Source organism: Patiria miniata, unplaced genomic scaffold (assembly GCF_015706575.1).
Source record: "Patiria miniata isolate m_02_andy unplaced genomic scaffold, ASM1570657v1 HiC_scaffold_7, whole genome shotgun sequence".
Lineage (NCBI taxonomy): Eukaryota > Metazoa > Echinodermata > Asteroidea > Valvatida > Asterinidae > Patiria > Patiria miniata.
The window spans coordinates 9685243-9710970 of NW_024037074.1; the positions used below are offsets into that span (position 1 = coordinate 9685243).

At 40.6% G+C, this 25728-nt stretch overlaps 2 protein-coding genes across 4 annotated transcripts in view; both read left to right on the forward strand.

The window, feature by feature from the left end:
• The window catches only part of LOC119718840, a 60211-nt gene extending 48042 nt beyond the window's left edge, over positions 1-12169 (forward strand). For all 3 annotated transcript variants that reach the window (XM_038188258.1, XM_038188259.1, XM_038188260.1), the window contains exons 5-12: positions 1341-1544; positions 2042-2236; positions 5230-5468; positions 5765-5959; positions 6143-6281; positions 6579-6911; positions 7092-7263; positions 7554-12169. In XM_038188258.1, the coding sequence (XP_038044186.1) occupies positions 1341-1544; positions 2042-2236; positions 5230-5468; positions 5765-5959; positions 6143-6281; positions 6579-6911; positions 7092-7263; positions 7554-9998 (3922 nt within the window). In that variant the 3' untranslated portion in view covers positions 9999-12169. The remainder of the gene's footprint in view (positions 1-1340; positions 1545-2041; positions 2237-5229; positions 5469-5764; positions 5960-6142; positions 6282-6578; positions 6912-7091; positions 7264-7553) is intronic.
• Positions 12170-13822: 1653 nt separating this feature from the next.
• LOC119718841 lies at positions 13823-21984 on the forward strand. The gene is made up of 6 exons (XM_038188261.1): positions 13823-15362; positions 16049-16131; positions 17112-17334; positions 18119-18195; positions 18912-19024; positions 19692-21984. The coding sequence occupies exons 1-6, from the start codon at positions 15241-15243 to the stop codon at positions 20823-20825; spliced, it is 1752 nt and encodes a 583-aa protein (XP_038044189.1). The 5' UTR covers positions 13823-15240; the 3' UTR covers positions 20826-21984.
• Positions 21985-25728: the final 3744 nt, after the last annotated feature.

Below are 25728 nucleotides of genomic sequence, written 5' to 3' on the forward strand. Positions count from 1 at the left end.
TCAGACACTCATTTGTTTACATTGGCACAGACGGTGATCAGTCAGACCAGTACTGATGTCACTTCACGCCATTTGAAGTTTGTCAGAAATCATTCGCCAACAATTGATGATGCCATGCCACATTATGGCATGGCAAAATCAACCCATGTATTGGTTTTAAAATACACCTGCGGCGTGAAGTGACGCAGATAAATTGACTTATTTTTTGTCCACTTTGTGCACCTTCTCAGCGGCAGTCGAGATTCATACCACTTGTCAAAAGGGTCCTCTGCTCTGTGAAGAAAAAAATTCTGGACCTTGATCAGTGTTCTCGCCTGGGTTTTTGTTCTGTCCTCTCCATATGCGGGTCACTACTCTAACGGCACCGGAGAAACTGCGCTGCGCAAACATGCCAAGTTATTGTCTGCTCCCCTTGTGTCAACTGTGTGCCCCAAGCCAGCGATGCGCTGAGTTGGTGTGGACAGAGCCCCTCAAGCAAACAATCAAAATGCCGATTCTTTTTTTATATTGTCGCAGCTTTTAATCATTGGAAAATTGGGTCTTGAATGAAGTTGGTCGTCTGTGTCGATGTGCGCATATTCTGCGGGATGTTCGCAATCGATTGTGGTTGAACGAGTTGGATTTCGCACATCAGTGAATGCTTATTGCGTACTGCAATGCGTAGTTAAGATATCGTCTGGAATTCATGACATCAAGCCCATGTCATAAACAAAGATTGCGTTAGTTTTCAGAGGAACAGATCGTCAGAATTTTCGTTCTCGTTGCCTGTGGAATGTTGTGAACTCGCCAGCACACTGTTGAAAATATTCGGAAAGTGACAGCCTCAGATATGCTCTGATATCAGGCATTTAACGGCACTCATCTAAAGTGCAGTGGTCATCTGACTGGATATTTTTACCACAATTTCTCTGGATTGATCTTGTTTTTGCTTGATTATTGGGCAACTATGTCTAAATCTAAGACTTCAGTTACCAGCAGCACGGAGTAAGTGTCACTCTCAGCAAGTATTTTTTCTGTTTCAACTGGATAACTTTGACAGTACCCCTAGACTTGCGTCCTCTCTTAACCTAATTGCAGCAGCAGGCTGCCTGCTCCCCTTCGCAACTTTCCCAACTTACGGGTATGTGTTGCAAAGGAAAGCAACACATACCAGCAAATTAGTTAATGTAGCCTAATTCCCCTGATGTTAAGATGTATCCAAAAATATCCATAAGCCTATTGGTCTTGGTCTTTAAACTCTTTATTCTCTCTTTCAATATTTACAAAATTAACAAATACCGATGTACTCGTTTACCATATTAGTCTTAATTAATTTGCAATTTTTGTTTGATTTTCTTCAGACCTGGCAGCACCCCCACCTCCAGTGAGCTGCCGGCGCTTGACGTCGCCACAAACAACAATGCGTTGAGCAGCAGCAGCAGCAGCAGCAACAACAACAACCGTGTGTACGTCATGGAGGGCGCCGTTCAGGTGACCGGTGGGGTCCAGGCCCAGAGCCGATACGTGTTCCTCTTCAATGATGTGGTCATCATAGCTAAACCAAAGTAAGGAAACTGTTTCGTGGCTGACTAAAATGAATAAAGGAACTAATTTTATGAGAAAACGGGATGTCAACTTTTATGTATATTTGTCTATGGAACTACATTGTACAAACTGTTCTTTATCAGATGTATGTGCCATTTTTATGTCCCTTTTTAGGATGTTCAGGATTTTCAGAATGTAAATCTGTGGAAGTTTGTTTCATTTGCTTTGAAACTCGGAAGAGAAGTGAAGAAAAATATTCTATCGCAATTTGTTTACTTCGGAACATAAAGATATCTTAAGGGCATTATCAGAATCATAAAGCTATTGTGTGAAACCCTTAAAGCATGTTAAATCCTGTTAGTTTGGGGATAATACCTGAATAATGGCTTTCTCTAAGGCAACATGTGCAGTGCAAGTATTTCCTTGTAGACTCCCACTGCACTGCACCACTGGAGTAGGTCGAGGGAAGAACAAGTTAGTCATAGTTGGTTCCTTTCTTTTCTGACTCCTCACACAGCAAATCCTGCACGACGTTCCGCGTCAAGCACCGGATCCGCGTCAGCGAGCTCTGGCTGGCCACGTGCATCAACGACGTGATTGAGATCAACAAGCCTGCCGACCGGTCCTTCGTGGTCGGCTGGCCAGTCACAAACAGCGTCTGGACCTTCAGCTCAGCCGAGGAGAAAGAACTCTGGTGGCAGGCCTTGCAAAAGTGAGTAGACATTAGCCACTCCGACCACTACGTCACCATGCTTCAAAATTAACACTAGCTGCCTTAGATTTTCTTGTTTTAAAGCAAAGTGCTTTGATACTTACACCTGTTATAAGGCTAGCATGGCAGAGTTTATTATTATTATTATTATTATTATTATTTATTCGACCAGGACAAATCTTACAAACAAATATGACCCAAAAAAAACAAGTACATGAACATTAAGGAAAACAAAAAAGAACCAATAAAGAAGTAAACAAACAAACTATCGAACAAATCAATAAATAAATAAGTAGAAAATAAAAAAAATTTAAAAATGAAGAAATCAGAAGAAATTTTGGAGGGAAATATTGTAGATTGTCTTACAGATAAGATTAATGAGAAATGTTTTGAGGGAGTCAACGCATTCCTTTGCAATCTTACTAAATTTATCAAAATGTCTCTCCTTTTATTTTGAAGGAAATTTCCACATTCCTTTTGTCTAGACATGATTGATGGGTGTCATTATAACATGAACTGAAGCACGTGTTCATATCATGTAACATAACTCTACGTTTTCAGGACATCAGACCTTTACAAGAATGGGGGTCACATTGTTAGACCTGATAAAATGGATGAATCACTGGAAGACAGACTTTCAAACATACCCGGTAAAAGGTGCATCAAGTGCCATGGTTCTTCCAAAACCTTTTGAATTTAGAAGAATTCGGGAATGATAGGATACAATGCAGAGCAGGAATTTCCATAAAGACAGACTGAATCAATTTTTCTTTTTCCTGACACTTGTTCTTGCCACGTCGTTTAGCAGTTCTCCATTTTTGTCATCTTGTGCATTTGCACTGTGTACAAAATCTTTGTTTTATGTATTCTTTTACATTGCAGAACATTTAATTCGCTTCACTTATTTTCTCTTTAAAAGGATTACAATAAAACCATAAAAATCTCAACTTTCTTCGCACACAATCCTTTGTCACACACAATCGAATTGTTACACTTCTTTAAATATAAAAGCCACAAATTTACACAAAAACGCCACCCCGTCTGCCAACAGATTTTCAGCAGATAGCATCATCCGGACAGTCAAAGTCAATTCAGAGAGAAAAGATTCTGTCAAAAAGCTGTTCAGTTAGACAATGATTAATTCCACCTTGTCCAAAGTTTAGCCTGACACCCCAGCTGGCCCTGCCTTTATTACCCTCATCCACAGCTTTGCTTCATCGTTAACCTTTGCTCCGTTACTTTGTATTTTTTTTTTTATTGAAGCGCTACTGTGGATCACAAACAGGTCCCTTTCTTCCAAAATGTTTTTCTATTCCGCAATGATTGATGTGTCTACATAACTGATGTCTTAATGACACAGTGCTACTCTTTTATTCTGACATTATTCTGTAAAGTTGTTAACACTTGAGATAAATATAGGCCTATGGGTACAGTACATAAACAGCTAGAGTGCTTATGTTATGGGTATTTGGTGTCACAAACGACCATTAAGCTACTCAACCCTGGGCGAACCCAGTGCGGGCCCAGGTTGAGTTTTTGAATTTTTCAACCCCGTGTTCAACCCTGCAGAATTTCACACTTGTATCATGCAAATCAAGCTTATCAGGCTCAGTTACTACTTTTTTTTATCCCTGGCAAGAATTTCAACCCGGGTTGAAAATCTCAACCCTGGTCTGGAGCAGGGTTGAGTTTAACCAGGGGGCGAAATTAATCTCGGGGGTTGACGCAGGGTTGACGCATGGTTGAAATTCCTCAAGTGTGAAACGCTGCATGTTTTCAACCCTATGTCAACCCCGCGTCAACCCCAAGATTTGTCTAGTGCCAAAAGAGCTTACGATAGTGGTAGGATTTCTGTGCAAGGAAGGACAAGGGACGTCAACTCAGATTTAAATTTAGGAACTGATATTGGATATTTGAAGGAAACCATTGCAACTCTCAATCAATGTTGTGAAGAGGATAATAAAAGACTGAAGTTTTTCTCACCCAAAAAATTCTGGCAGTAAACAGAAAAGTACACAGATTGATATAAAGTTCATCATTTCAAAACACTGGACGCTCTCTGACGTGCATGTTAACCATGACTTCCAGTGTTCATGCTGTTCCTGACATTCATTCTCCGTAAAAGCCCCTCTGAATTCACAATTTTTGTGAATAATCACACAATTGTTGACAACCTCAATTTGTTTCCCCTTGAAGGTGAATGACTTGAGGTTTACCAAAGCTCAGGCACAAAATATTTATATCTGGGACCTTTGACCTTTATATCCAACCCCATCCAGTTTTATAGCTTAATTATCGCCATAAATGTCTCACTAGGTGCGATTTATGCTAGGCCATGTTTTTTTTTTACTTCCAAGGATCTTCTCCTTTAGTGGAGTAAATCACCTCAATTTACATCTCCCAGGTTGGATTTTGGTGATGCAAAACCACAAATTGGTGTCAAGAATGGTCTTAGGGGTCTATGTTTGTCACAGAAAAAAAAATACCTGAATGTAGTGATTTTGGTTGGTGTGCGAGTCTGTTGCCCAGTGCCAAAGGTCTGGGATTAATGGGGGTTGTTGGTGGTATAATTAGTATGACACGGTTCAAGAGGTATTGTGGCACTTTGTTTGGGTTTCGTAAAGTGACCCAGTTTGAAATATGAGGTCAACTTCTCTGTCTTCGCACAGTTGAATGGCATAATGATTTATCTTCTACTCGTCAACTCTGAAAGCTTGATTCTGAGTATACTTTTTCAGCTTGCTTTATCTTACACGTTCATGTATAGTAATGTATTCCTGCACACCACATTCCGCCAAACCACTCTTTCATGTTCATTGTGACAAGTGGAGAATGCAACAAAAGCTGCTCTGGATAGCTCATGTTAGAGACTGCTTGGATCTGAAGTCCACAGGTCTTGGGTTCACATCCAACGTCAGACAATGATTTTTGATCAAGCATAGCATGGTATGGTGAACCAATTTTCATAATCTTCTCCTCTCCTCTCTTGATAGGAATATAACGGCCCAGCGTGAGCGGGAAGAACCCAAGTACGTCAACCTGAAGGTCCTGAACAAGGAGTCTCAGGGTACGGGGTCCGTGCACAGCCGCACCATCCAGGTTGGCAACACGGAGACGGTGGATGAGACACTGCGGACGTGTCTTCAGCAGTTCACCTTGGACAACGCTAAGCCCGAGGACTATGGACTCTGGGTGCAGTCTGGCAAGGACTCACTGGCCTATCCTCTCATCGGTAAGTGAGGCCCTGAATGCATGAAGCTACTATGCAGAAAGTATTGCTCAGCAAATGTTAGCAAGATTCTTTGCTTCCAGGCTTAGGGCAGTATTTCCTGACTCCACCTCTTAATGTAGGCCATTAAGATCCTCTAAGCTAACAGGATGAGCAATCTGCAGAAACCCTCTCGAGGTTTAGCTACAGAGATCTGTTAATTCATTTTATGATCAATTCTAATTTTAAAGTTTGTCTTTTAAGTTTGTACATGTATATAAAACACCGTCTCTGTTTGTGTTTCCCCATCCACAATCTAGGCCATGAAATCCCCTACGCCATCAAGATGAGCCATCTCCATGAGGCTCTCTCTAAGCAAAGCTACGGAGACCTCTTGTTGCCAGGAGAGGATGATGCCACTGCCTCTGCCGCCATCGATGAGACGTCACTCAAGCAGCACAAGTGTCAGTTCTTCCTACGCAGGAAGGGAAACTGCCATCTCGGCATCAGTGTTGGTAAGTCACCAATCAGTCACTAGTCCTTGAGTTTCAAGCTGTTAAATTTATTGCGACGAGGGCATTTTCAAAGTTTCATACTCGTGACCGTACTTGTGATTGGCTTTTGATTTGGGAGGGGCTTTGGATTGACTTGGGACTGTCTCAACTGCTTATTGCTCACATTTGTGAATTTCCTTGCAGATACCTCAGTGTTCCCAACGCAGAGCAAGCGACTGAAGAAAGGTCGCAAGACGCACTTCAAGCTGTCCTTCAAGAAGGGCATCTCAAGCAAAGGGGACTTGCCTGATGCCTTCTCACCTCCCCTCTCACCAAACTCCAAGTAAGTTATTCATAAACGCATCAAAATTTAAAATATATATATATATATATATATACAAATTAATGGTCATATCTTTTGTCAACGGAAGGCTGCATATTCAGTCCACAGTGAATTTTTCGGGAGGCTTTCCTAAAACATTATAATAATACATAAATAAATTTATTGATAACATTGGTATTAAAAATATTGTAACAGTTGACTGTGTCTTACGTCCAAATGTAAGATCTGATATATTTTGTTATCCACACTATTTATTTTGTAACGTGGTTTTTCCAATCTTTCTTCCTGCCCCTCCAGGTTGTTTGGCATTCCCCTCCCCGTCCTCTGCCAGGACAATGCCCTGCCCACCCCCATCCTAGACCTACTGGCCACCATCTACCACAACGGGCCCTTCACCACAGGCATCTTCCGCAAGTCGGCCAATGCCCGGGTGACGAGGGAGCTCAAGGCCAAGCTGTGCTCCGGCGAGAGCGTCTCGTTCGAGGAGGTGCCCATCACAGTTGCCGCCGCACTGCTGAAGGACTTCCTGCGCAACGTGCCCAATGGCGTCATGTACAACGTTTTGTACGAGAACTGGCTCAACACCAATAACGTTGAAGGGGTGGAGCAGAGGATAAATGCCATCAAATCGTAAGTGGCTCCTATTCCTTGTGAGTGACTAATGAGTGGTTTTGGAACCTTGACATGAAAGTACAAAGAAAAAATGAAATTGGAAAACACACAAACATAAACACTCAATGATTAAATACATTGGACTAGAAAACAAAACAAACTTGTACAATAATTAATGTCATTACTTTCCCCTCATAGGGTTGTAAACAACATCCCTGCAAGTCATCGCAACGTGCTGCGCCACCTGGTATGCATCATGTACCATGTCAACCAGCGCAGCGACGAGAACAACATGAACTCCTACAACCAGGCTGTCTGCTGCTCACCGAGTATGCTGTGGGCTCCTAGCTCAAGCGGATCCACTGCTCAGGTGGGTGAATTTTTGTTGAAGCTGTAGCTGGGGAGGAGCTGATTTGGGAAAAAAAAATTAACAAAAAATTGGCAGTATTAGTGATAACCTTATCTTCCTGATCTACACTGGTTCGTAGTGTTATTCCCTTTTCTCAAGTATGAAGAATTGCTGCTCGTCATTGTTGCAGTGTGTCTTGCTAAGGGACATGATAATTGAGTTGACTTGAGTCCATCCTGCTTTCTGAAACTGTGCCCTGAGATCTCTTGTGCGTAACACTAAGACAAGTTTTTTTTAACTTCATCTTGCAGGTCCAAGCAACTGAGAAAGTTCCCCAAATTGTCAAGTTTATGGTGGACAATGCCCTAGAGATCTTTGGTGAAGACATCCTGGATTTGTTTGGAGGACCTCCTGTCAAGAGACTAGAGCCAAATCGACGTGATTCGAGCGGGGACTCTGACAGTCTGCACGGCTCAGTGGAGGCAAGCGGAATGAAGCGAGATGATTCCTCCATCGATAGCATCGACCGGGAACTATCTGGCATTGAGGGCTGGCCCAGCACCCTACCAGTCCTGTCCCCATCCACTCTGAGCCGAGATTCTGGGCTCACATCTAGCGACAATCAGCTGTATCCCGAGTCAGACACCACAGACACCACAGATTCTGGGGTAGATGCCAAGGAACGACATGGTCAGAGTAGCAGCCCAAGTCCTGCAGCGAGCATGAAGCATGTGAGAAGCTCCTCATCCCTGGAGAAGGGAGACGGGGTGTGTGTGGAGCCGTCGTACTTGCGGCCGGACATAGCCCATGTGAGAAGGGTGTCGGAGCCCAACACCAATATGCCCAGGAATCGCTACATCCTCACCAAGTCCCTTTCCTTGGCAACCTCCGAGGAAAACAGCCCCGAGGGCTCAGACAATGAAGTGGAACTGAGTGAGGAGACCGTCCAAATGATCCGGACATTAAATGAAGAGTGCAGCTTCAAGCTCTTCAGTGATCTGCTGCCAGATGAGGAATCTGGTCCTGAAGGTGACGGCTTGAAGAAAACACTTGACAAAAGGCGGCAGGACTACCTGAAATCACAGAAGTCCCAGCAGGCTGAGGCAGAAATCGTGTCAGTCAACTCCTCTTCTGCCAACTCACTCATGGCAAGTATGGATATTATGGGACATCCCAGCAGCTCACCCACGTCGGATAAGAACCCTCTGGCTCAGAAACACAAGCAGAGGCGGATATCCATGCCGGCCAAGTTCTACAACCCACTGAACGTTTTCCACAAAAAGGTCCCATCCACCAAGCGCAGCACTCCATCAACATCCTCTTCAGAAGGTCTCGCCTCTGAGTCTTCTGAGAGGCTTTTCCCAGGTTATGTGGACATGGCAGGGGGATCAGCAAAAGAGGCCATTCCACGGCATGCTTTCCTGGAGAACAGATCGTCCCCCCTCCCCAATCAACGGTCACGGCGCCCTCGCATATCCTCTACAAGACCTCCTGGGAAACTCTCACCAGATGGCCACCGAAGGGGTGTGACTTATCCAGAGACAATCACTCCACCCAGGGAGTTTTTCCCTCGAGATGCGACGCATCTTTCCTTGTCTAGGGGTACACATCCAGAAAGTCAAAGAGCAACACCAAGCCGGAGCAACCCTGGCATGACCCGCTCACTGAGCGATGAACAGATTAAAAAATCCCAATCACTAGACTCAAGAGAGGAAGAGTCTCGAAACGGTCATGGTGGCTCCAAACAAAGGATCCGGTCATCCTTTCAAGAAAGTCCAAGACAGGATTGCCCTCCTTCCTACCAAGAGACCATGCATCGTCTAGCTCATCTGCAGCATCAGTCTCAAGCTCTTGACAAACCAGACGTTCCTGTCTTCGACAGTGAGGAGCCCCAACCACGAAGGAGACGAACTGGCGCCAACACCCAATCCTGCAACATCTCCCGATCGCAGCCAGTTTGTCGCCTGCCTAGCTCTCCCTACTCCAAGTCGCCTACTAGGACCCCTCCCATCATTGAGAGTGGCATCATCTTCCACATCTCTGACTCGGAATCCAGCGATGATAACACTGTGGACATTGACAGCCTGCGTCAGTTCAGCCCCGGTGGCCTGCAGAACAAAGAGGTCAAGCAGGTCCGACGCACAACCAGCGACCGCTCAGCCAGGGCTGATGGTAGAACCCAGTCCTTTGCAAATGCAGTGGCTGCGGGTATTCAGAGGACACTCAGTGACAAGAGGACAGCTCAGAACGATGAGGATTCCCCTCATCCCCGTTTGTTCTACGGTCAAGAGGCGACACTAACCTCTCAATCTCCCCGCTCTCATCACAACTCACTGTCAAACGGCACCTCAGACAAAACTGCCACTCAGTCTGTCAGAACCTTCACTCGCTCCAAAAGTGTGGACGAAGACAAACTCCACGCGAAGGCAACCAGGATTGACTCTGTCGACTCGGCCATCTCCACGGGCTCAGAAATGTCCCCAAACATCAGTGCCCGTTCTGCAAATTTTTCCTTCTCGCCCCCGGCCCAGTCAGTCCAAGCTGACCCGGAAGGTCTGTCGCCCAAGGCCAAGAGCACCATGCAGGACTACTTCCTAAGCACGGACCCCATTAACGGGATGGCCACATGCAAGGAGACGGAACAGGCTGTCGAAAAGTCTCGCAAGGACTGGCGGTACCTCACAGCCAAGCGTCACTCCATCGGCTTCCTGGATGAACTGGACCATGTGGAATTCACAGAGGAGTCTTATGTTTAAGAAAAACAGTGGAAAAAGTTCTTTTGTTTTCTCCCAAGTGTACTTGCAACCTTAGAGTGCCATTAATCAAGTAGGTGTATGTCCATGCACACTATATAAATATAGTTGTATTTTAAAGTAATGACTGTACAGATTGAAACTATATTCAGAGCTGTACAGTGTTCGTGCTATAACTGCTAAATTATCACTGCAGCCATCTTGGTATAGTTCCATAAAGTCAATGCATTGTCAGAGGGTTGATCCCAGGTTTAGAATAGTTGTCACCAGCTTTTTTTTTTTTCCGCAAAAGTCTGAAAAACTGTTTTAAATTAAAAAATATAACAATGACTTTTTGCACTCCAACAGTTTTAAAAAGAGCACCCTCACAATCAAAATGTACATTTATTACAAAAAAAAGGCCATTGTATATAAAACCACATGTACCATAATAATACTATGCCTTTGTAGTTTTAAGCAAGTCAGATGTTTTCAGGAATTTGCACACGCTTGTACATTTTGTAGATTCACCATGTAAATAAAACAATTGTACTTTTTCTCAACTCATAATCCAAAATTACTCTAGACAATTGTATTCATCTTTTCTTAAAACAAAATAATTTAATTTTTTATTTGTAAAAATTCAGTAAATTCTCAACTTGTTCGTAAACAAAAAATCGTTATTTTTTTTCTGTAAATAAACATGTACAGTACTTAAGAAAAAATGTCTGAGTTTCTAGGGACTTTATAAAAAAAATAATTAATTGGAGGAATTTTCTCATGAAATGTCTGATATAAGAGTCACATAATAAGTTTCCAAAGCAAGGGCATACTACATGTATATGGGAAGTAACCTACTGTATTTATTAAATAACAGAGATGTTGCATAAATCAGAATGGTGTTATAAAATAAAAAAAATATTCTGTCCGATATCCCAAACAGAAAAAAGGGAAAATTTGACCCAGATTTACAGGCCTTAAGACTCCATGGACCACTTGCAACGCCCTGGTGCTGTGAGGAATTACAAGATTCATTCATAAAAACAAGTAGTACAATTAAGCTTTTAGTTTTTAAGCATAATACCAATAATGCTCAAGTCAACAGAAAGACAATTTTAAAAACATCCAATTGACACCTTGCATCTGAGGACAGGGCTTTGTTCCTCTATGATGAGCAACACGTGAATAAATGCATTGCACTCTCGTTGTCACAGAATTTAAATGACAAAACCTGTTCTCATTGAGGGCGCTCCGTGCAAGGCGTTTATAGGTATCCATAGGGAGAAATCTGAATGGATTTCTATCAAGTCTGTAAGGGTCACATTATTGGCTGTTTATTGTGTAAATTGATGTATATAGCCATTTCTAAGCGCCAGTGTTTCGATTATGAGCCCTCCCCGCCCCTACCTCGCCCACACCCTTGTTTTTAATTCTTAATTCCAGCAATGCTTGCCATAAAAGTAATTTTCCTGTTTGTTTTTACAAAACCCCAAAATATCTTTGCGTCACACAAATTTGAAACAAAAATATCTGGGAATCAGTTCTGGAATCAAACACTTGTCCATTGGTAGGAAACATAATATGGCTAATCCCGACAGAAAACAACAGTTTTATTTTCGACTGTAGTGTGGAGTCACAAGATATGTTTATTTCTACAGTGCATATTGTGCTTGTATTGTATATGTATTTTGAATCCTATGGGCCCGTCAGTATGTACTGTCGAGCATTCCCACGTTAACTGGAACACAGTCTATATTTCCAGTGCATCAAGTACACATGAATATACATAGATATAATAATTTATTCGCGATATAATTCTTATCTATTCTTAGCCAAAGATGTTGCATACATTATGTACAGACATGTAATACTCCTTTGTTGTAAATTTTAGGTTAAGCTTACTGTATTTACCAGTAGTTCCGTTCCTTTCATCTGATGGAAGTAGTTAAGGTCAAATGGTATGGAAAGAAACTTCCCCAACATGTGAACCTCAGAAGTGATTGTCTGTTTTTAGCTGATTTTAAGGGTCGTCATTCTTTTACGCATTTATTCCTCCAAGTCAGTATGAAATGAAGTAGTGGTCTTTACCTTTCCGCCATTTTGTTGTCTGTCTTGTGTTATTTCTTGATACCCCCAACCCGAATGAAATAATAAACCAATTATTTTATATTGTATTATGCCGAAAAAAATTATTTGCCCATTTTTGTTTCTTTTAGTTCTTTCAGTTTGGTGTGAGTGTGTTTATTGTGTTCTGCAGTAAACCGTCCCGATGTGAATTTTTTTTTAATTTTTCATTATTTGTTCAACTATTCCATTCTTTGTTACATTATTGCCTCCGCCGAGGAGGTTATGCTTTCATCGGCATGTGTTGGTTGGTTGGTTGATTGGTTTGTCGGTTAACAAGATAACTCAAGTTATGGATGGATTTGCATGACAATTTTTATTAGGGGTGGTCCTTGGTACAAGTACATGTACAAATCGATTCGATTTTGGAAGTAATCCGGATCTGGGTCTGGATACAAGGTTGTTTTTTTAGGGATTCTTCACCATTTATGCGAGTATTTCTTTGGGGTGTTCTGTCAATATGGCGGGGAATTGTTTAGCCTTGGCCGAGATATGTACTCTCAGAGTGCTTTCTAGTCTCCATGCTTTGACAGCGTCTCTTTTCCTAATACATGTACATGCAATGCATAAACATATATGTGTGTACTTTATCGATCCAGCACACAATAAGAAACAAAACAAGGCCTCCTTATTCACTTTATACACACAATTAAAGTACTGTGCTTCATCCATAAGAGAAAAAGCATTGTTTTTGTTCCATCTATCTATCCGACCATATTTCGCCAGTACTTCCTCAAAATAACAATAACACTCGAAACGAGAAGTAACATCATCGAACTTTCCCTTTCTTTTTCTTAATAATTTACACGCACTGCTCCATCAGTGTTATTGAGGAAGTGCAGTTTGAAATGTAAACCTAGAAACGAGAGATTTCATATCGACATAACATAACCTATTTTGGTTGCGTTATTTCTCACGATATTGTTATGAGAAGACGGTTTTCAAAAGGTATTTTATAAAAGTTTGCAATAAATATCATCAGACAATATCAGTAAATCATCAGACAATAAAGGTATCAGTAAAAATGGGATCTTACGTGATTCGTATTTGATTGAATGAAACATTTAGGGGTCCAAAATCTTGTTTTTCATATTCTTTAAATTTCCTGAATCACTTAGGTTTCCTGAAAATAATGGTGCATGTAAAGCCCGCCATTTTCGCCAATTTACAACCGGAATTTACTGCAAATGTTTACACAATCTTCAAGGTTACAGATTTAGCTTGAGAATATCGTCTGTTTAATTAAGGTTGTTTTTGTAAATCCAGAGATATGTTTGAATAACCGCAAAGCCAAAAAAAAAACATTCTGTGCCACTTTTAGGAAGCGAGTGCTTCAAAGATCAGACAATACCAGTATGGCTCTTTTGATAAGATGATCCCTATGGGTGCAAGACAAACATTCCATTCACACGACAATATAGGGTCTTGTTCTTATGTCGAAACAATTTAATAGTACAGACAGGTTCACTTCTTTAAAACTTCAATGAAATATAAATAAAAATTTCACACTCTGCTTAAAAATGTGCTTAAAAATGTTAAAATCACTAACGGTAAAAGTGATTTGGTTTTAGACAAGGACTATACCGATTTTAACTGCTTCACATAAAGTGGCACAAAATGGGTTTCTTGGCTTTGCCGTTATTCAAACATATCTTTGGATTTACAAAAGCAATCTCAATTAAACAAACGGTATTCTCAAGCTTAATCTATTACCTTGAAGATGGTGTAAACATCCGCAGTAAAAATGGAAGGGTTTACACACATGCACCATTTTTTTTTCAGGACGCCCTGTAGAATACGAAAGTGTTCTTACTCTTGAAACAAATAGTCTTCTTTTATGTTTACAGCTGCCACATACATTCAAGAGGAAATATTAATTGCATGATTTATCTTTGAACCGCTCTACGTGCCTGATTAATTCATGTTTCCAATTACCATTGTGTTTCCTTGTTTGGGTCAAATTTGAAAGTGTAACACGCTAAAAATAGAACCTTCCTTTTGCATTTCAATCACAGTGCCACTGTGTCACGGGCGTCAACTTGTCACATCATGTTTCACTTTCCAATAAAGAGCGACGTTCTATTGTTTCTGGCTCTTGTGTGTTTTTGTCCCTTGGGCGTTGCATTAATTAACTTGAGCTGCAAGTCAACGCATCTGCTAGATTAAGGTAAGATTGTAATGTTTCGTTATTAAGTGTTAAAGATAGTTTTACGACTCGTGTTCTTGACACCGTATTTTTACTTTGAAAACTGGAGGATATGATGATTGACATTAAAAAAAACCCTTCAGCTTTTTAAAAGGTTTGTATGTGTTATTCTTCGATTATGGGTTTTGCCAATGTGATTTTAGTCGTGTGAATCAAAATACGTTATTTTGATACGGTAGGGAGGAAATTATAAACCATGTCATAAAAATACATCAATCGAATTCATTTCGCATGATTCTTTCACACCAAAAATGTATTTGTTTAAATCGCTCCATAAAGTTGGAGTTCCCATGCTTTAAAGAATCGATGTTCCCCGCTCGAGCCTCGAATGCAATAAATATCCTTGCCGAAGATTCAGACGAAAGAATATAGTTCCCAAAGCCCAAAATTTATTCGAATTCTGAGATCGTCTTTATCAAGTTTGTGAAAGGAAAAGACAACCAGCTTCCTTTTTCATAATAAGTGCCCAAGTTTTAGTTTCAATGTACATACCGGTAAAACAATAACATGAAATTGTTATTGGATTGATTTTGAAGGGAAAAAAATGAAGGGAAAAACCGTGTCCCTCCTGAGTGATCCCCGTTTGTTATTTCCAAGGTCTGTATGGTGACTAATTATGGGCGTGATCCCTGGCTGTATGGCATACTGGTTTATGGCTTCTGACTAGCGCCCCATGAACAAATATATTGACCAATTGGGGAACAGCTAACATAGGGCTGGATAGCTCAGTTGGTAAGAGCACCAGAACGGTAATCCGGAGGTCGCAGATTCAAGCCCCGCTCCAGTCAATTTCTTTGTTCAACTTTTCAATGTTATAATTCACCTTGTCAGTTTCCCTGTGTGGTTCATTTGAAAAAAAATGAAGGAAGGACACTTTTTTGTGGACACGCTTGTTAAGTTTTTCACATACCAAGGTTTGAAGACTTGTAGTCCAAGATGAAGACGCATTTCTCAGTTCTGCTGGTCATCCTAACTTGGACTCTGTGTGTGGAAGTTTTGAACACCTCTGCAACGGAAACTCCCACCGTAACTGCGGACATTACGGACACTACCACTGAGTAGGTTTTCAACCAAATTCCTGCCATAATATTCTCTGAATGAACATGTTTCAATAATTATACATGTACTATTATAAAAACTAAAATAAACTGACCTAAATCACTACTTGCGCATGCACGGTTTTGATCCTGACCTTTTTCGAAAATGCTGCATTTGAAAATGACTGACACATACAAAAAAGGGGCGTTGAAATTATTCTTTTTAGCCGTCGCCAGGATTTTTTTTGGGGGGGGGGGGGTGGTGGTTCAAAATTACGCGCGGTGTTTTTTTTCAAGTCACCCTGACAGGAGGGTGATGCTATACCGGTACTATAGTATAGCGATTGTGAGGCGCCAATTATATTAACACATTACTAACTTCGCTCCTCGTGTTTTTATGTTGTCCTTTGCTTTGTCCTGTTTTTTTTTCCGGGGGGGGGGGGGGGTTCCGGGGAGCAAGTGCCCCCCCTTGCATCCCCCGCCTTTGCGACGCCTATGAGTCTATTTTGATCCGCCCCTGCTACGAAACATATGAAGGGCTTCGTAATGTCCCCCAAACAAGTTATGGAATAGGGAGGGTATCGTGTAATGATTCTGAACCCTAACATGAAATGCGCTTTTAACTCAAAATTACATGTGGAATTTGTGACTGTTGCTATTTTATTTGATTCTGCTTTGAACAAGTGGTTCTTTTTGCTTGTGCGCAGGAATTCGACGATATTTTTGAATATCACTACACCGGAAAGCTCCACAGACGGCAACTCTACACTTAACGGGACATCTGTACCAGGTATGTGATCATGATGCCGAATGTGTAGCCTCGTAAAAATGGCCAATAACACCTATCCCAGTGGGTACATGCTCCAAAGGTTATCAACGCCTCCCATCCCCCAAATGGCGGTGGTCGGGCCTTCACCAAATTTCATGAATTTTCCACCGAAACAATAATCTTACTTTGTTTGCGGCCTTTGTGTAATTTGCGGTCTTAAGGCCTAAATTCATTTTCTCAGTCTTGTTTACTGTATTTATGTATATTTGCTTCATTTTGTCAGCAATATGTAGGCCTACATTGTTTCTTATCAGTATGTCTTAACAGTTTATTTGTGTCATCCGTCAATTTTGTCATTCTGCATATCTGTTTGTCTGTTGTGTCTGATTTTTCTCATCATTTCGCTCAGTATGTATTTTCAATAAGGCCGAATAAAAAAAACATGTTTCTCGTCCGGGTTTTTGAAAAAAAAGGAGGAAGTGGGGCTTTTTTCCCTTTTTTTTTTAAATTTGTTTCAAGATGGCCGCCATTTAAAAATTTCCTGCAACCGTTGGTGTTTCCACTGTTCAAAGACACTTTTAAAATGAAAGATCAGTTGGACAAGAGAACTGAACATATTTACAGTGTCATTTAGACTTGTATTGGTCTACAATTTATTTTCCGATTAATTTGTGGACTTTTTCGGTGTTTTTTACTGCATTTTTCAAAAATAAAAAATATAAAAAATTCCAGGCGGCCTCCAAAAAGGAAGCAGGCGGGGACGAGAAACATGTTTTTTTTTTACTTCACCTAATAATAATTAATTGAAATTAGTTATTATATGCATCTCTATACAAGATATATATTTCCTTATATATTGTTATTTATTGTATACATGTATTTCAATTGTCCTGTGCAGAATGGAAATAAATGTGAACTGATCTTGTTTTTTGCATGAATGTAAAAAAAAAATCGATAAAATGTTTATTACCAATTAATTGTACTTTCTTCTTAAATTTTAGCATTTGTGTCGACAAAAGGCTCTCCAAGTTCCAACGACGAGTGGATCCAAGGACTCAAAACCTTCATTTTCATCGGGTTCTGGGTCGTGGTTGCCTTGGTGATTTTCATCCTCATCCCCACGATATCCATTAGCTTGGACCGCATGTGCTGCAGGCGCACGTACGTGAAAACCTACACGGTCAACCGTCGGGATCGCATTGGGGTCGAGTTGCAAGAGGCGACGTGAGTAAAATGTCGCTTTTTTCACAGTAAAATAATGAATGAAATTATCGCTGGCTTTGGATTAGAGGTGTTCACTCGGACTTTTCCTTTGCTATATAAAATAAGAAGCTGTTGTCCGTGTGTTGCAAACTGTTGGTTGACAGGCTTTAGTACGGATACTATTAAGACAGAAATAATATTTTTTTTTAAAACACTAAGTAATCAACAAAAACTGTCTAAAAATGTATACGGCTGTATGAAATATATTATTGTTAGTATTTTATGTCGCCCGCAGGTAGAATGAAATATATAGCCGTCACTTATTAGGCTTAAATCTGTGTTATGTTGCAAACCAAGGTGTAACTAAATATGCAAATGATCACAGCATTTACACATAATGAAAGACGCCCTCTATAGATGTACATAACAACCACGAATAACACGTGCATGCTCGTGGCGCGCGATTTCGATTTGACAGCCAAAACGGTACAGGTGAGTACTTCAGCATGCCATCCATATCCCCTAAAAAAAACCCCGCAAATTACATATTTTTTTGACTCGTCAAATGTTTTTCAAATAGTTGCAGGTCGGGAATGCAGTAAGCAAATATGTGGCGCAACTTTTTGTCGCCATATCCCGAGGCTCGTCATCGATATCATTGTTGAAAATTATTTACGAATTTTTGAATTTCGAACTGACATTTCTAAATTCTGTAAACGGTATTTCCCAATAGATTTTATACACTGCAAAGTTACACCCGAATTGTTCGTACGGAGCAAACCTTGTGGTGTTTTTTTTTTTGTAGATCTGCAACACTGTACGGTTCTGACCGTGAGGATGGGACCACTCTTATGCTACCTGAACCCGTGGCGGCAATATGCAGTAAGATGACCAAAACTAAAATAAACCATTAGGCCTAGGCCTATTTTTTTTTTTTTTTAATCACCCTGTGCACATACCCCAGACTGGTCTGAAAATTTCTAAGTATTTTCTCAGTAAATACTTATATATTTTCCCTGCTAAATTTGACTCTTTTTTAGACATATCACTTTCTGATTGCTGATAGGTCACTGAAGGGAAAAATTTGTGATGACCAGATTTGGGAATCTTTCCATAACGGAATTTTTAAAGAATGATCACATTATGACAATATCTTGTCTGATTATAATTAGCATGCCTTCCTGGAGTTTTTGTAAGTTTTCTTTTCTTTTGGACACTTCCCTATGGGAACTAGTAAATTAGTTGGGGCGGACATATCTGGGAATCAACCAATCAGGATTTAGGTCTCCAGTCTGCTTGAAGATTAAGTACACTATCTACCACACAATTATTGTCCATATCACACACACAGTGATGCATTTTGCATGAAAACCCCGAGTTTGGACATTATGTATTGGGAAATTATCCAAGTTTCATAATAACAGAGGGGTCTTTGAATAGACGTATACAGTAACTTGTAAATGAAAAGTGGAAACATTGTTGGTGCTACAACATTCCGTCAGAGATAACACACAGTACACCAGACACTTATAGGGTTAACGTGACCTTTTAATGACCATTGCTGGAAAGTGTGCCAATTGTTAATATCCCAACTCCAGGTCCTGTCCCTACAACTCCACCAGTTGTTGAACACCAAAACGAATCTAGATATGGTGAGCACAGCCAGCAGACCGCCGAATCGGATAGATCCTTCGAAACCACCAAGATGCAGGTAACCATGTGTTTGTAGTTTATTTTCTCAAGTATAACTTTCTGCAAGAAAGAGCAAAAGTTTTAATAATGTAAATTCACAGTGTTGGTCTCTGATATCAAAGAGGGCGCTCATACTCTGAGCTATACAAAGTAGGCCTATGGGATAAATGACAACAGTGTCCCGAAGTCCAGGTGTAAAATGGTGCATGTAACTTTTAGGCCTACAAAGGAATGTGTTCATTTTTTGCAAACATTACAGTCTGATGCACAACTAGGAGTGTCCCTTATTCCAACGTACTGTTGCTCTGTTTTAGTAGGCTGTCCTATTTACCTTGTGTGTATAAGCACATTAAAATTATGCATCACACTTGTGTATTAATAATGATTCAACTTCGTGTACATGTTTTTTACCATACTGAAACGGACATTTCGTGTCCAAAGTTGACATGTGTACCAAGAGAGCCATAAAGCAGTATACATGTGTGAAGACATCCACAGTTGCCTTAAAAGAGCACACTATGTTCATGTTGGCTAGGTACATTGAAGATAAATGAGTCTGACTCCCTGGTTGTTTGTACATATTACACCAGAGTATAATTTTGCAAAATCTGCCTTCTAATTATACCCTAACAGTGATGAAAGTTCATTTTTAAGGCCAGTCCCTCCTCTTTTTAATTAATGTAAAGCCCGCCACCGAAAGTCTGGACTCTGTGATTTGCCAGTTGACCAACATATCAGAGGACGACTTTGCTTGGCCAAGCCCAGTGAAAGATCCGACTTCAGAAAGCCTGAGGGACAGATCCCAGTCAGCCGGCGTTGCACCTGGCCCCCAATTGCCAAAGAATCTTCCTCGGCTCTACAGCGATCCGCAGAAGGGTAGGAAAGGTCCAGAGGCCTCCCTGTCAAACGAGGGGCCGACAAGTCAGCCTGAACTCCTGGGAGTTCCACGCAGCGGCTCTGAGGGTGGACAAACCCCAGGCAGTTTCCATCTTGTGATTGCAAAGGGTGATAAGGATGGAGCCACGGCCACTGGGGCTCCCACAAGTCCGGAGGAGTGGAGAAACGAGTCTTACCTCCACTCTCCAACTGCAGCATCCAACATAGCAGCAATCCCCAAGTGGGAGTCTACAACTACAGGAAAAGACAAGGCACCCAAGACCCCCTCAAACCCACACTTATCCCGTATCCATGTCTACGAGGAACTGACAGACACCCCATCCAGGGCAAGGTCTCCTGATAACCGGTTGTCAGTCTCCGAGAGCAATCTCCTGCAATCACCCGGTTGTAAGATAACCCTCCCCCAGTATTTTGAGGTGAATGACTTCACTGGAATCCCATCCCATCCAAAGGAAGCCCAACAAGCACCCCTTGGTCCAGGCAGAGGTACTCCGGACACAATTCCCGACTCACTGACACAGCTCACACAAGACGATTCATCATCAGACGAGGAGGACAGGAAACACAGAACGAAGGAAGGCTACCAGAGTGCCATCAAAGTTCGTACCAGGAAGGGTCTCATGGCCGGCTCACTCTCAACCAAGCATCGCCTATCTGACGGGGCTTTGGAGAAGAGACCCCCCATTGTCCCCCAACAACATTTTGGCTCCCTCCAAAGGTGCAACGTACCTGTAGCAGGACCCAAAGCCCGCAAAAAAAACGGGGAAGCCTACTCCAAGTTGAACAGATTCAGACCCCCAAATAAGGCCAAGCTTCACACCTCTGGCAATGTTTACAACAAGCTGAGTCCTCCTGTGGACCCAGTTGAAAATAGGGCAGAAACCTTGGGTGGCGACACATCTGTCTATGAAACTAGCCTCTGAAGTCAACAACTTCAACAGAATAATAAACGCGAGTGGTTTATCTGCACCGTATTTGGCGGGAAGATTTGGAGATGTCTAAACTCTTTGAATGTTCCAGTTCCAATTCGTTAAAAATGTTGCAGCTGAGAAAACAGCTTCCCATGTGCAACCACAGAGACATGTCCTTTCTCTATGGTGCAACACAGTTGTTTTCAGTTGGGACATATGCAAGTGGGCTTTGTGCATGTCCCAACTTAGTGGTTCGCAACAACTCTGTTCAAAGTGGGAACATATGTCTTCCCACTTCAAACGTGTCACATCCCCGTGGAATACCTCAATTCTTGAGATGTTCCTGGCATCAGAAAATATTAACCAGACGGCATGTGCCCTCCTATAGAATCATTTGCTTTTCATGTAATTGTTCGTTTCCAATATCACCACACAAAATCCAAAGAAGAATGTTCAAAACCTATCCTACCTATATTACACTTTTCGAGAAAACCGTGAAAAAACCATGCACAACCTTTTGATCACGAAACACAATTTCATTACTCTTTATTTCCAAAGGTCAGTCAAATGACTGATCTTTGGAAATCACCTACATTTCTTGATTTCTTCCAAATGACAGCAAGCCAGATGGAATAATTTCATGGGGTACCAGTATGATGTTTAATCCGAATAAACTTTTTGATAGTAATTTGCTCGGTTGCTTTTGGGATAAATACTAATTGTTTTTGGATGATAGTAATCAGTAGGGCTCGATCCACAGAAATGGGAACATATGTCTTCTCGTCTGTGTGCATTTGCGGTTTAATTTATATGTATGGTTTGTTCCTTTCAGAAACAAAGATCCTGCACTAATTGTCTATATGACAGTTAACTGATGCTTTGTCAAAACTTAAAAGCATATCCAAGGCCCAATTGAAATGAAAACTTAAAAAAAAAAAATGTTGCCAATATGTCCTTGGTACTACAGAGCAAGTAAATGTGTAAAAATCAGGTAAGCTACATGTAATTAGTTTCGTTAATTCTTCTAAATCATGCCTGTAGAAAAATGCTACATAGCTTAAATTCCTGTTGTGAAAATATTAACAATACAATTGAAGTTGATTGAACATTGTAAGAGAAGTTGAACTACATTTGTACATACAGCTTCGGAAAAACTGGAATCTTTAGTCTGCTTTGTTATCCATAGAAACATCAATGTTATATCCTGTAGCATGTGGATTCAGGTCTGTACAATATGACAAGGTAATCAACAAATGAAATTGTGAACTTTAACATGGGGCGGTGTGGTCCAGTGGTTACGGTGTTCAACTCATGTGCCGTGGTACGTGGGTTTGAACCCCGATGGGGAACATGGTGCTTGTGCTCTTGGGCAAGACACTTCACTACAATTGCCTCTCTCCACCCAGGAGTATACATGGGTACCTGTGAAGGTACAGTCCACATTGCGCGGATCTCGAGCTGCTACAGGAAAATGGTCTCATTCCTGATGCACGATCAGGGATAATAATTGTAAAGCGCTTTGAAACCTTAGCACCACATTATTGTCAGTGCGGTTGCATTTTGAAAGGGTGGTGTACCAGCTTTCCGTACATGATACCGGGTTCCTTATTTGCATCCCTGCAGTAATTGATGACTGACCTCCATTGAGTTCAAAACAGAAGATGGAAAACCATCTTTTGTTGAGGAAGTATGATTACGTACGATGGCATGAACTGGCCCTGCAATCATGGATTCCTGCAGTCATGGATAACTCAGGCATGCAACTTTTCCTCGGATCAGCTGATTTCCTCTTTTTTGACTTCCCATGTGTGCCATTGAAAATAGAAAAACACTTTCCAACCGTTGGAAAGATTTGAATTTCCTCTTTTTTTGTGAATTCCCAGTTGCATGCCCGATGACTGAGCTCCACTGAATTCAAGACAGAAGGTACAAAACCATCTTTTGCCGATTGATGTTATGGTGGCATGATCGGGCCCAGCAATGTGCATCCCTGTGAACTGAGCGGGTCTCCCCTTCCAACACACAATCCACAGTGCACTGTTTGGACAGTTCATCTCTGCTCAGAATCTGCCCAACTTTGGTTGAGATGGTTATTGCCATCTGTTTTGAAACTAATGGTATTCAGTCATCCATGACTGCAGAGTTACTCGCGTATCAATATCCAATAAGATACAACCATGCTGACAGACAGTGGACGCGTTCATAAATTTATTTTTGGATTTAGCTACTAGTGCTATTTTATTGGATTGTTTTCTTGATACACTCCGTTGAGCGCAATATGCCCATTGTATTGATGCATATTGGTACCGTCCATGTCCACATCAGCACTCATTACAAACAATCTTCTTATCGAGTTCTTCTTGAGGTTGAAGATAAATCTGTTTTCTCTTTTTTTGGGCTCACAGACTATGAAAAGAACAAAGTGTGTCTGTTTCCTGTGAATATGTACCACACCACCTTTTATTAAGATGTACAGAACACAGATGCACAGTTTAACCATATGGGATACGAAGTACATGTACAAAGTTTAATGTACATATATAATTTTGCTGTACATGTACAGCACATGTATACATTTAAAGCCAGAGTCCATCATTTGCAGCTATCCAAAAAAGTAACTGGTGTAATTATTGTTGAAAAAACATACTGGTTGAAAGATAGTAAGTGGACTAAACTCCCTGTGAAATTATTCTTTCTGACAAACTCTCATTTTGAAGAAATCAACGAAAGAAGGCATTTCCAACGGTGCGTCTTAAGAAACACCGTAGGAAAATTTAAATTAGTAGATCGTTTTGTTATTCGGCGCAGCGCGCGCAAGCATTGGCACGACTCACAGGCACGCGCAGTTGCTATAATTCGTCGGATCAGTGTGCAACATCGCGTATAGCTGCAATTCAAAACAATTCAAAACATGATTTAGCAACTTTTGATTTGAAATTGAGATACTAGAATGCTGTTTTTCTCGGAATATACAGCTGAAGCTGAGCTGAAACTTCATCAGGTTAGTTGTACAGTAACCTTCATTAGATTTTGAACACTTTTGTTGCGACAAACGAACAAAATGCACAAATTACAAATGATGGACTATGTTTTTAAATCAATACTTTACAAAATTAGGCTGTAAGTATGGCATGAACAACAACAAACTGATATTTACTCAGTTCTGTAAGTATTATGCACAGAGAAGCATAATGTACACGTACATGTACATGGACTTACGCAATTACAAATATGCTTGTTATATGAGCCACAGAATGCGAAATGCACGGGTAATGATCGGGCATAAAATAGTGTAGCAAATTTATGTAGACACGAGAGGCCTAAAGCAGTAAAGCTCAATTTAATGTATGGATTTTTCAGTACTGGAATAAATGTGTAATAAGACAAAAAGATTGATCACCTTTTTTTTCTTGTTTGTGTTTAGTGGGATATTGAACATTCATTTGGTATTTTAACACAATGCATGCACACGACTGAAAAATTAAAAACTCTGCAACACAATACTCTGCATGTTTAAAAAAGTGCCGGGATAAAAATTCAGCGTATTAAAGTCCTTTGTCATCTGAACTTGGTTCTTGAGTCTTCTATACCCAAACGATAAATCTACACTTGTTATCTGCTGCATACATGTACATGTTAGTCTTAAAATTGCTACAACATATACAATAATTATGTAAGATGTAACATGTAACATTCTAAAATAAAATTTCAGTACATGCATTTTTTCAGTCAAAAGCAAACTCATTTACAGAATACACCACAGAAGAAATATCAAAAATACACATTTTGCTACAACACATAATTATGTGAGATGTAACTTGTAAAATTCTAAAATAAACATTTCAGTCCTCGTGACCTCGTAAGGGTTTTTCAAAAACCAGAAGGCAGATTCTACAGGCAAAAAACCAAAACTCATTTACAGAATAAACCACAGTGTTGTAACAATGTGACACCTACAAAAATATTTTTAAGAGATAAAAGACTTAAACCAGGTACTCCTGATTTATAACATGGGAGTACAAAAATATCTCTTTATAAATTACACGTGTACATAGTACATGCAAATTTGCATCTGAATTGCGATGTACCGGTTCTTGTCTCCAGCCTGCAGTAACATACAGGGTGAGTCAAAAAAAGCGGAACCCAAACCCCCAAAATTATTTTTCATATTTAAAAAAGTATGTAGCACCAAAAATAATAATGACTGGAAAGCCAATTTCATAAGGTACTTTTAGATAAAAAAAATTACTGAAATTGGTCAATCCGTTCAGAAAATATCACCATGTAAACAGAATGACTGAAACCTGTCTCATCCAAAAAAAATGTGATTTAAAGAATCGTTGTCGCAATTGTCTTCAAACATCACCAGCGATACAAACTCTGTTTAAACGTTAAAACTATTCAACAGAATCCCTTTTAAGGCCTGTCCTTTAAAAAAAGTAGATTTTATAAATCATATCGTTTGCCTAACCAGGGTTGTTAAAAAAAGATATTGTGTACTACAGTTGGTGACAGTTGTGGAAACAAGTATTCTGGGTCATTTTCTTTGTTGTTCCAAACAGTCAAAACACACAATGAATTGCTTTTTTGGACGAGACAGGTTTTAGTGTCATGGTGTTTAAATGGTAATATTCTTTGAACGGATTGTGCAATCTCAGTACATTTTTCATCTAACAGTAGCTTATGAAATTGTCTTTCCAGTCATTATTATTTTTTGGTGCTCCATTTTTTTTTAAATATGAAATATATTTTATGGGGTTTGAGTCCCGCTTTTTTTGACTCACCCTGTACATGTATGCAACTATGGAAGCAGCTGAATTTACTATCATTATTGCCACAGACATGTGTGTTACTGCCCGCTTTAACTAATACATGTACCGGTACACCCACGTCTGTTTATGGTGTAAATAAAGGA